The sequence below is a fragment of the Hemiscyllium ocellatum genome, chromosome 37, assembly GCF_020745735.1.
Source record: "Hemiscyllium ocellatum isolate sHemOce1 chromosome 37, sHemOce1.pat.X.cur, whole genome shotgun sequence".
NCBI classification, from domain to species: domain Eukaryota; kingdom Metazoa; phylum Chordata; class Chondrichthyes; order Orectolobiformes; family Hemiscylliidae; genus Hemiscyllium; species Hemiscyllium ocellatum.
In genome coordinates, this window is record NC_083437.1 from 25,421,440 (window position 1) to 25,433,877 (window position 12,438).

Consider the following 12,438-nt stretch of genomic DNA (forward strand, 5'->3'; position numbering starts at 1 on the left):
GTGACCAGTGGTGTGCCACAAGGATTGGTGCTGGGTCCAGTACTTTTCATCATTTATATAAATGATTTGGATGTGAACATAGGAGGTATAGTTAGTATGTTTGCAGATTACACCAAAATTGGAGGTATAGTGGACAATGAAGAAGGTTACTTCAAATTACAACTGGATCTTGATCAGATGAGCCAATGGGCTGAAGAGTGGCAGATGAAGTTTAATTTAGATAAATGTGAGGTGCTGTATTTTGGAAAAGCAAATCAGAGTAGGACTTACACACTTAGTGGTAAGGTCCTGGGAAGTGTTGTTGAACAACGAGACCTTGGAGTGCAGGCTCATTGTTCCTTAAAAGTGGAGTCTCAGGTAGATAGGATAGTGAAGAAGGTGTTTGGGATGCTTTCCTTTATTGGTCAGAAGATTGAGTATAGGAGTTGGGAGGTCATGTTATGGCTGTACAGGATATTGGTAAGGTCACATTTGGAATATTGCATGCAATTCTGGTCTCCTTACTATTGGAAATATGTTGTGAAACTTGAAGAGGTTCAGAAAAGTTTTACAAGGATGTTGTCAGGGTTGAAAGATTTGAGCTATGCGGACAGGCTGAATAGGCTGGGATTGTTATCCCTGGAACGTTGGAGGTTGAGGGGTGACCTTAGAGAGGTTTACAAAATCATGGGGCGCCTGGATAGGATAAATAGGCAAGGTCTTTTTGCTGGGGTGGGGGAGTCCAAAACTAGAGGACATACGTTCAGGGTGAGAGGGGAATGATTTAAAAAGGACCTAAGGGGTAACTTTTTCACATAGAGGGTGGTCCGTGTATGGAATGAGCTGCCAGAGGAAGTGGTGGAGGCTGGTACAATTACAGCATTTAAACGGCAGCTGGATGGGTGTATGAATAGAAAGGGTTTGGAGGGATATTGGCCAAGTGCTAGCAAATGGAACTAGATTAGGTTAGGATATCCGGTCGGCATGGATGAGTTGGACGAAAGGGTATGTTGCCATGCTGTACATCTCTATGACCCTATTTCCGAACACCATACTTTAGGACAAATCTTAAAAGCTGGGAGAATATGCAGACATGGTTTATTAGAATGGTACTAGGGGTCAAAGATCACTCAGTAACAAGATTTAAAACATTAACAAAATAATGGGAAGATTAATGATATTTTTTATAAACCAAGATACTATTGTCTGGAATACATTGTCTGACTGGGTGTTGGACGTAGGTTCCACACCTCAAAAAGCCTCCTTGTTTTCAAAGTCCTTTATGACTTTGACCTCACATTTGTGGTTCCTCCAGCCTTATTAAACTCTATGATTCCAGTACTTTGTTAATCTTGGCCTTTCCTTCATCACCTTTTTAATAATCCACCATTGTTGGCTATGGCTTCAGTTGCCCTGACCTTAAACTCTGAAATTCCCTTGTTGAACTTCTCCATCTCTTTCGCCTAATTGAATATTAGTCAAAACCTACGTCCACCTGCCTTTATATCTTAAAATAAAACCAAAGAACTGCAGATACTGAAGATCTGAAACAAAAAAACAGAAATTGCAGGAGAAACTCAGCAGGTCTGGCAGCATCTATACAGAGTCAACGTTTCGAGTTCAGTGACCCTTCTTCAGCACTGCCTTTATATCTTATTGTGTGACTTGCTATCAAACATTAACTTTGCTTTCTGTCCGGCGATATTACCAGACCTGCTGAGTTTCTCCAGCACTGTGTTTCTGCTCTGCTGCAATGGAAATGATTAGTCTTTAAGGTTTTATGTAAATATTCCCGCGTGATTTCAATTAATGTCTGACTGCAAGTTAAACAATAGAGCTTTAAACCACAGTTCGCTCGTGGTCTGGGAATTAGAAATGCCAGCATGAATCGCCATGTTAACCTGTACCCTGGGTGAAGACTACACACTGGTTGGCACGGAGAGGCACATTCATAGTCAGCTGAGATTTTGCAACAAAGTCATCAAGCGCCAAAGTACGTCGTAAACCTTCACTTTCCATGTTTTTAAGGTGTGAGGAAGGGACCGGTTCATTCACTCTCAGGGAGCAATGGGTTTAGCCTAAATAGTCGAATTCGAGAGGAATGCATGAGTGATTAGAACGAGTTTACAGCCGAGAGGAAGGCAGCTGCTGATTGTCCTTATCTCCATCTGGAACCGAAGCGCCGAATTTTCAAAATGGACAGAGTGCTGATCCTCCAAGTATTGGATGGAGATAAGGACGAAAGTGAAACTGAGATTTTGAACTCATGAAATTACAAGACTGAAATGATCCCCAGACGTTCATTTACATTAAATTTTATTCTGCAGTTGGTTCCATACACCGTGTCTACATGTACTGAAGATAAATCTATCAACTCCAATGATGGCTTTGTTTATTCTACACCAGAACTAACAGCAAGTGACTGACCTTCAGTATTACAGCAACAAAATAACGAATACGTTACAATTAATAGTTTCATAATTAATATAAATAGAATTAAATATGCTTTAAATAGCAGCTGGCACTGTCTGTACATTAAGGATTTCATCCGAGAGTCGAACTTGTAATTAGTCTACAGGTGGGATACTACTTGTCATCTGTCAGAGTTTGTAGAGCAAGAATCAGAGGAGTGAGATAAATGTGGGAAGTTCGATGAATAGGCGGCACCAGCAGTGTTGCTCTCGGAGTCAGACCTTGGGATAAGAGACAAGACAATGAGCTCAGCAATACTCAGGATGGGAGATTCAAAATCTGAGTTAAATCCAAAACATCTAAACCTTGGATGAGAAGTTTAAGAGCAAAAGTGATCTGATTGCATTGAATCAATTCACTTTGACATAAGAGGCCCTGGCCTCGTGGGAAGAGCAACTGGAATCATGGCCTTCATCTCACTGGGCTGGAGTACAACGTGGTAGAAGTTATTGTTATAGCTTTCGAGAGCTCTGCTTATACCTCATCTAGAGTATAGTATTTAATTCGATTATGAACTTTGAACTTTAAAGGAAGATATATTGGTATGACAGGTTGCTTTGTGATTTTATTCAGAAAAAAATCTCAGTCCAAAGTAGTCTGTTTTGTAATATTAAACTATCCCCTCGTGGGATGACGATTCATCAGAACTGTATTTTGCCCTAAATGGGTTAAAACATTTGAAGACAAATTGTATAAACTAAGCCCTTATTCCCTTTAATATCGACAAATAAGTGGTGATCTGATTGAGGTGTTTAAGGTTAAAATACTGAATAGACACGAGAGAAACCATTTTCTTTTGGGAGAGTCCAGATGAAGGGAGCAGAGTTCTAACATTAATTCAAGTGCAATACAGATCTGTAACAACTTTGTAACGGGATTGGAGCTGGGAACGTCAATTATAATGTTCAAAGCTAAGTTTGACAGATTTTTTTTGGCAATGATATCCAGGAGCAAACGCGGGAAATGAAGTTGCCGTCCAGCTACAAAATCTGAAATTGCTGAAAAATCTCAACAAGGCTGGCAGCATCTATGGAGAGAAAGCAGAGTTAAAGTTTCAGGTCCAGTGTCCCTTGTTCAGAGCTAATTGTGGCTGGGATAGATGCTGAAGCTGGGGTGGGGGAAGGGGGAAGGGGGAGGTAGAGATGGAGCCCAGAGAGAGACAGAGAGAAACAGTTGGGCAAAGGAATCGGTAAAGCTAGCTGGGGAGAATTAATAGCTGCTAATGGGGACCATTAGTGGCTGATAATGGGTTGTTTGTGGTAGCAGCCCATTTAGTGACAAGGTCTGGTGTGGGGTGTGGGGGGGGGGGGGGGGGGGGGGGGTTGGATTAAGGACATGGGAGAAGGTGCTCAAGACCTAAAATGGTTGAACTTGACATTGAGTCTTTGGATTTTCTGCCACACAGAGAGTGGGCGGCAGAGGAAATTGGTGAGTGCTGAAAATGTGTTGCTGGAAAAGCGCAGCAGGTCAGGCAGCATCCAAGGAACAGGAGATTCGACATTTCGGGCATAAGCCCTTCTTCAGGAAATTGGTGGGTGGACTTTTCCAAGGTGCTGAAATTCAGATCTTAAGGGTTTTTTTTCGGGTCAGTTTTGATTAGTTGGAATGTCTGAGATATGAATATTATGACGATCATTTGCTGAAAGCAATCGGGTTGACACATTTTAACAAGAGACCGGCGCTCTCCGGTAAAGGTCAGCCTAAAATTAAAGCAAAATACCGCGGAGGCTGGAGAGATTTGAAATAAAAACCAGACAATGCTGGAGAAACCTGTCAAGTCTGACAGCATCAAGGGGGACACAGAGAAACAGTTAACGACCCCCTGACTCTTCGGAATTTCACTTCATCCAGCACGTTCTGCTTTTATTTCAGGATAAAATTAGCTGAGAGCTAAGTTGGAATTTGAAAACTGGTTACAAAGGTACGGTGATGGTACAGGAATGGATTTCACTCAGCATTGTTCACCCTTTCCCAAATACACCATCAATGTTCCCTGATCATGGATGTTTGACAGTGAAGCGGTAGACGTGGGGCTGGGAGAGCTCAGATCCCAGCCTGTCAATTACCTGCTGGGCTATTTTACAAAACAGCTCAGTCCAAACTAATTCCAAGTCTATTTAGTAATTTTAAAATCATTCCCTCGCAGTGTATCGCTGACTGCTACCTCTTTGAGCACTCCACTATTTATGTGTACCATTCAAACTGTAACAGACCTCGGCAAATGATTACCTCAACCGCTCTTACCTTGAACAAGCCGCTAACAGCCCAGATTACTCATAGCCCCGATTCGGTCCAGCTTCACTCCGAAACAGGGCCGTGATTTCTGACTTTTTTTCTTCTTAGAACTATTTTCCCGCAGAATTCCACTGCGGAGATCTTTCAGGATGCGGTCCAGGACTGCTTCCTGGTGGGTAGGCTGCCTCTCCATCTCTCTGGCTTCGCGATCCCAGGGAAGCTCCAAACTGGACAGGTCAGCGTTGAGTTCGGAAACGGCAGCGCCGGGCGATATCTCTTGTGCCTCATTGTTCAGCTCGTCCGAGGGGAAGTACTGCCCATATTCATCTTCCAAAAGTCTGGATAAGGTCTGAAAGTAAGAAAACAAAAATGATAGGATTTGGGGACCAGATCTAATTGTTCACAGCCATAGATTAGAAAAGTTTGGGAATTTTCAATAAACAATGGCGATGTGATTGGAATTTGGAACGTGCAAGCGCAACAAACCCTGGAACATCAGCCAAGGAATTGTCGAAAGGAAGCAAGGATGTCGCACAGTGCTCAAGTTAGTGACATCTAGAAACCTACTCCTTCACTGTCTGTTGTTGGTTAATGGTACGAATGCTAGTCGTTCACCCCCATCGGCGATGGCTCTTCTGCGCTTCAATTCACTCGCGCAGTATCAAGTGAACAGTTTGATACGTCGTGACTGAAGACAATGGAGGGTAAAATATATTACTGGTCTCATCCATGTCGACTCCTAGCAGGTCAGCAATCCCGAATGAGACCACTGAGCCATTGGTCTAATTCTGTAACTATTGCTTACTTTTTCATACCACAAGCGAATGGGTCGTTCTTCCATTCGGTTCTCTTACCTGGATGCTATCATCTGATCTTGGTCTAGCTTGGGCTTGGATCAGGAACACAAAAAAGAGCCCACAGTAGAAACTCATTTGTCCACTCATCTCAGTTTGACTTCAGGCTGAACCACTCTTCTCGAATGATTAGTTTCTTCACTTGCCTCCTCCTTCACTGCTTGCTTCTGTGCTTAGACTCCGGGTCTTTTATTTTCATGTTGGCTGACGTCATTCCAGTGAACATGATCCCAAATATTAATTAAATCATCCCATTCCGTCACTTCCCTCAGATAAGACGACACGCAGCAAAGTTTCAGTTGTTCACTAACTGGTATGATTTAAATATGGGGTGGATTCTTTTTAACCTGTATAACCTAAGTTGCTCACATGAAGCCACTATGATGACGAGATTACTAATTTAAATAGTTGGAAATCAATTAATTTTCAAGTCATTGGTAATTATTTGTTATCTTCGGGTTTTCTAAGTGCAATGATATGAATGCAACCATCGCATTGTCAAATTCTGTCCTGGCCGAATAATTGGCTTTTTACATTAAACTGCTCCGAATACAATTAACTCGGGAATAATTGCATACAGGGCTCTGTAAAGAGAGCGAGGAGTTTCCTATTTTGTAATTAACTGCTTGAACAATGAAATCGTTAATTATAATAATCTTAATTAATATTCACAACATAAAATATGATTTTAAATCACTACATTTTCTGTATATATTTCAAAAACAACAAGTAGTACATCCAGTAAACATTTTCCTTTACCTGATGTAGTACAATGTAAATGGCACCGAGAGAAGCAACACATCTGTGAGTATTCTCTCCATTAGCTGGCTACAAGGAAAGTGACATTTTAACGGCTACCTTGTTCAGAAAGAATCAGATTCCAATGCTGATTTGTACCAGGGGAGTTACTTTCTGTGCCGTGGCTGACGGGGTCATTGATAGTTTAAACATTTTAAATACCACTTTTATGTATAATACATTGACAACTGCTACTAATACACAGTAACAGTGACTAAAAAAAATGCGTATTTATTGGCCATGAAGTGCTTTTATGCGTCCGGTGGTGTTGCAGGTAATAACTCTAATATTTTGCATGTATAAGTTTTGAATCTGTTCATTGTTAGCGACGCGCTGACTCATTGGAAGCAGGAGAACAACAAAAAAACTCAGTCTTTTAATGAAATGGTAACATGGTGGAAGCTTGATTGAGAGGAGACATGAAATATGGGTCACACGCCGGATTCCATTTAATTTACACGTACTGTGAGAGGTTAATAAAGCGGCATGACAATGAAATGTGACAGTGAACATCCTTACAAAACTGTAACCTTTTAAAGAAGTGACACTGGAAGGCGCAGCCCATGGCTCCGTGGAATGTTTCAGGGGTTGTGTCATTGCATAGCATATTACACTGTAGAATGCGGGAAGTTCGAGGAGATAATCGGATGGTCGAACCAGACAACCACTGGTTACTTCTGCCCTGTCTCCAGTATCCCATGTTATTGTTAATTGCTACCAAATGAAGGTCAAGTAAATCTCAAACAATTTAGTATTATACATGTTTGACTTTCGATTTTATTCAGATTTGCAACTTAGAATTCTGCGATTAGAAACTCATATCGATCCTGTTAATAACGCATGTTTGTGCATTTTAAGTAAATGTATAGAAAACATGAGATTCTCGCACTATTTCACTGAAAGAATGTAGACTTGTTGGAGTCTGCCTGGTTAATTCCACTTGTCACCTGCATCATGAGGAGAACAATCCATTTTAATGCAAAGTGCGGCGGAGGCTGGAAATCTGAACTAAAAACAAAACCAGAACTGTTTGTCTGATCTAGGAGAAAGTGAGCACTGCAGATGCTGGAGGTCAGAGTCAAAAGGTGTGGCGCTAGTAAAGCACAGCAGGCCAGGCAGCATCCGAGGAGCAGGAGAGTCGACCTTCCGGGCACTATCTGCCTGATCTACTGTCTATTTTCTGCTTCTTGTTTTCATTCATTCTGAACAATTTTGTGTTGAAACGCACGATATTCCCACTTTAATAAACTTTTGTTAACTTTTCTCACTGATTCTAATCAGTCAGCTGACATCTTTTCAAGAATGAAACTGTTGTATTCTCCTCGACGCTGAAGTTTCAGACTGCGTGTCTAATGGTTGAAAGGTATGAGACAGTTTTTGTTCCAGCTTGTGCAAATAGCTCTGCTGGGCAAACATTCTGGCTTCCTATTTGGATGGGAACAAGTGGGGAATAGGGTCCTTCTGTCACGTTTGCTTTTTAAGGTCATGCGCACAGCATTCCCCGTTCTCTCGAATGTTCTAGAAACAAGTTAGAAGAAGGATGAGTGGAGATTGAAGCTACAGATGGCTGGATCTCACCCAAATTTCAGCTCTTATCCACTCAAGGAATATTTGGCCCTCATGACATCAATTGGGTATGTTGCTAGTGATTTGTTTTCTTAACTTTAGTGGTATATTAAAAGTTTTACTGAATCCTTCAAAATTCGATCACTAAATTTCATTGAATGCCCCAAACATGGTTTAAGCACTGAAATCTAGGGACAATTTCTGAGAAGATTTTCCGGATAATCCATCCAGGAGTGTGCAGCGGAAACCCAAGAAACTGTTGAGAAGTTTTTTTCAGATTTCCTTGGGCCTTCAATCGAAGTGTTCGGGTGAACACGTAAGGATTACACCCTAGACCTGCAATACCTGTATATTCCTTGTGAAAGAGGAATATTAACAGACTTCAGTAATAATTGCCTACCCCGCGTGGCAGCTGTTATATCGTAGCCACGCTCCATTGGATTTGAAGCTGTTTTCATGTGAACAAAACTAACCTCATCCCAGATCCAACTCTCGAACTCAGCACCGCCCTCTTGAACTGCCCGACCTGTCCATCTTCCTTCCCACCCTCCTCTCCGACCTATCACCATCAGCGCCACCTGCATCTACCTATCGCCATCCCAGCTACCTTCCACCCACCCCACCCTCAACCCCATTCCCCCCACCCCAACATTCCTGATGAAGAGCTTAAACCAAAACATCGATTCTCCTGCTCCTCGGCTGCTGCCTGACCTGCTGTGCTTTTCCAGCACCACACCTTTCGACTCTTGATCTCCAACATCAGCGGTCCTCACCTTCTCTCAGTGACTGTGCAGTTTGTGGGTGTTCAGGTTTCCTCCTGCAGTCCAAAAATGGGCAGCTTAGTGGATTGGCTAAGTTGCCCCGGGATGGGGATGTGCACACTAGCATGGATTAGGACTTGCACTGATCGGAAGGTGGTCTGCACTTCGGAGGGTCGGTGCACCAAATGGTCTCTTTCCGCATTGGAGCGATTGTAGGAATTAGCCTCCCATGACATCACTTGACCAATCCTCCTTTCAGTTGAATTGGGTGGCCTGTGTGATAACATTGCCCACAAATTAAAACAGCGCCATTAAAATGAATGCTTGTCTAATTTAACGAACAGTTGCGTTCGCTTTTGTGTGGGGTTTGGAAATCCCGCTAACGTGAGTCGAGTAAATCTTGTCAGACCTTTACGCGTCTCTGAAAATTCTTCCACGTGCCACCGTTGTCATGTACTTTCCCTTTCAGACTTAAATCCGCGGAGTTGAAGCGTTTATCTGTTAGATTGCTGAGTATTTCCGGCATTTTCCGACTTTATTTCAGATTTCCAGCATCCGTATTGTTGGGCTTTTATATTTCTTGTTATGGTTTTGAATTGCACCCCGACCAAATGTTTTTCAGCGCTTGATGAGATCTGCTCATCCTGGCACAGTTCACTAGTGAACAATTAAAAAAACATAAACTGTTGGGGCAAGAGAGATGCCAAGCCATACGAGTCATCCTGATTAGATTGGATTCCCTACAATATGGAAACAGGCCCTTCGGCCCAACAAGTCCACACCAACCCTCCAAAGAGTAACCCACCCAGACCCAATTCCCTCTGACTAATGCACCTAACACTATGGGCAATTTAGAATGACCAACTCATTTGACCTGCACATCTGTGGGAGTAAACCAGAGCACCTGGAGAATGTGCACACTCCACACAGACTGTCGCCCAAGGCTGGAATTAAACCCGGGTCCCTGGCACTGGTGAGGCAGCAGTGCTAACCACTGAGCCACCGTGTCACCCCAATCTATTCTGCCTTACTTCAGCAAGCTAATTGTAAAAATCTTTGAACAAGCTCATTATCCTGTTCCATCTTAAAACCTGTGTCCCGTGAATCTAAACCTTCAGTTGGAGGTCTCTCCTATACTGGGATCCATCACCCTGCTTAAAGTCTCTTAAAAGAGATTGTTGAGAAGCCCCCACATACTCTCTTACACTATCATATTATGCAAAGGACCAATGAGTGGAAACCCAATGATAGGTCCACCTCTATTTCTTAGAAAATGGCCATAAAGTGTCTCTGGTGAGACTTGAATTTGCATGAGAAACAGATCAGAGAGTTAATTCCAACATGACTTGTTGCCAGCATTCCAATAACATATTCTTGAAAGTGACTGCGACCCAATACTTAGCTGGATACTCCAACCCCACCACCATCAAACACACATACCATACATCCTGGTAGTGATTAATTGCCTATAGTCATTGAACAACTTGTGACCTCTATTAGTGTGCAACTGATGTCAGAGACTTCTCCTGTCATTCCTGGTGAACACACAACTTGGATGTATTGTTACTATCTTATTGACCACAGCATGTACACATACCACACACAATCTAACCATAGCTTCACCTGTGGAAAGGATAGGAGCCTTAGCACAATCTGCCACTGCTCTGTAACCTTACTTCAGTAGATATAAAAACCTTGAATGTGCCAATGTATAGCCTAATGACCAGTCTTTCAACACATGCCAAGCTAAAGTATTGCATCACTTCTATGAAATCAGCCTGGTAGAAGGACCCAATAACATTCTAAATTCTAATATTCTAAGTCAAATATTATGTGCCAGTTGCTTAATCTGGGTCTTTGGGCTTTAGCAAAGCTGGAAGAGATGGTGTAGGAAGGAGTAGTTGAGATTCCAGAAGCATTCAGGTCGATGCTGAGGAGATTAGGACCTGTATAACAGGACCAAGACCAATATCCTTGCTGGCGCCTTTGCTAGTCTGGTGGGGAGGGTTTAAACTAGAGTGGGAACTCGAGTGGAGAGATGGTGGCTTGGTAGTAATGTCACTGATCTGGTAATCCAGATGCCCTGGCTACTTTTCTGGGGACATGGGTTTAAATTATGCCATAACTGCCAGTGGAATTTAAATTAAATGAAGAAACCTGGAATTGAAGGCTATTTTCAGTAACGTGACCATGAAACAATCATTGATTGTCACAAATGTCCATCTGGCTCACTAATATCCTTTAACAAAGAAAATCTGCAGTGCTTACCTGGTCTTGTCTATATGTGACTCCAGACCCACAATAATGTGGTTGACTTTTATCTGTCCACTGAAATGAACAAGCCAATCAGTTCCAGGACTATTAAGGATTGGCAACAAATGCTAGCTTGCCAGTAATGCTCACATCCCATGAAAGAATAAAAAACACTAGAGCCAAACAAAGATAGAAATATTGAAAGAAAACGTGGAAAGCAGAGGAAACTAGGGCTGCAGCAAATTATGCCACAGTATGAAAAAGTTAAAATATTAGAAAGACAGGAAAAAAAATTCAGTAGCTAAATTCATGGAACATCCACAATTAGATGATTAACAATGTAGACAGATGTAAATTATGATGATAGAGACATTGCTGCAGTGTGACTAGGACTGGGAACTGAATGATTAGTAAGGACAGGCACAAGGGAAAAGGAGCCGGGGCGACATTATAAATAAAGGATGAAATCAGTGCAGTATTGAGAAAGGATAATCACTAGAAAATCTAGATGTAGAGTCAATCTGCGTGGAGATAAGATGCAACAAAGGGCAGAAAACACGAGTGGATGTCATCTATTGGCCTCCAAATAGCAATGGTAAATAGAGGACAGTATTAAACAGGAAATTGGAGAAGCATGTGACAAGTTGCTACAGTAATCATGTTATCTAAATATAGATACAGCAAACCACATGATAATAATACAGGGTGAATTCCTGCAATGGACATTAGATGATTTTTTTTAGACTAATATGTTGAGGAATCAACTGGGGAACAGGCTAGCCCAGATTTGGTATTCTTCAATGGGAAAGAGTTAATTAATAATCTTGTGTGGGGTCCTTCAGGGAAGAGTGATCATAATTTGGTGGCAAATGATAGAGCTAAGCAATCCAACAACCAATGGATCAGATTTAAGCTCTGCAAGCCTGCTACATCCAGTTGTGGATGGTGTTGGTCAGTTAAACAACTCATTGGAGGAAGAAGCTCTACAAATATCCTCATCTTAATGATGGAAAACACCAATGCATAATTGCAAAAGACAAGTCTGAATCATTTGCAGCAATCTTCAGCTGGAAGTGTTGAGTGAAAGATCCATGTTGGCCTCCTCCAGTGGTCCCCATCATTACAGATACCAGTCTTCAGCCAATTTGATTCATTCCACGTGATATCAAGAAACTGTTGGAGGTACTGGATACTGCTAAGACCATTGGCCCTGACAACATTCCAGCAATAATATTGAAGACTAGTGCTGCAGAACTTACTGCTCCAATACAGCAACAGCATTGGCATGTTCCCATCAATGTGGAAAGTTGCCCAGGTATTCCCTAAATGCAAAACGCAGGACAAATCCAACCCAACTAATTACCACCTCATCATTCTCCTATCGATCACCAGTGAAATGATGGAAGGTGCCATCAACTTGCTATCAAGCAGCACCTGCTCAGCAATAACCTGCTCAGTGATGCCCAGCCTGGGTTCTGTTACAGTTTTGTGTCAAATATCGACAAAAGAGCTGAGGATTA

The 12,438-nt window shown here is 42.1% G+C and overlaps 1 protein-coding gene across 1 annotated transcript; it reads right to left on the reverse strand.

The window, feature by feature from the left end:
* Positions 1-2,511: 2,511 nt before the first annotated feature.
* LOC132833761 (C-type natriuretic peptide prohormone-like) lies at positions 2,512-5,630 on the reverse strand. Its single transcript, XM_060852291.1, has 3 exons — positions 5,541-5,630; positions 4,696-5,035; positions 2,512-2,672 (listed from the first exon to the last, which is right to left on the reverse strand). The coding sequence occupies exons 1-2, from the start codon at positions 5,628-5,630 to the stop codon at positions 4,709-4,711; spliced, it is 417 nt and encodes a 138-aa protein (XP_060708274.1). The 3' UTR covers positions 2,512-2,672; positions 4,696-4,708.
* Positions 5,631-12,438: the final 6,808 nt, after the last annotated feature.

What these genes read in the sequence shown, in the direction of transcription:
- LOC132833761 (XM_060852291.1), bottom strand. Translation starts at nt 5,630, where the DNA reads ATGAGTGGACAAATGAGTTTCTACTGTGGGCTCTTTTTTGTGTTCCTG. An exon ending in GATCAGATGATAGCATCCAG is followed by an intron (nt 5,036 to 5,540) that starts GTAAGAGAACCG and finishes TCTTACTTTCAG; the next exon opens with ACCTTATCCAGACTTTTGGA.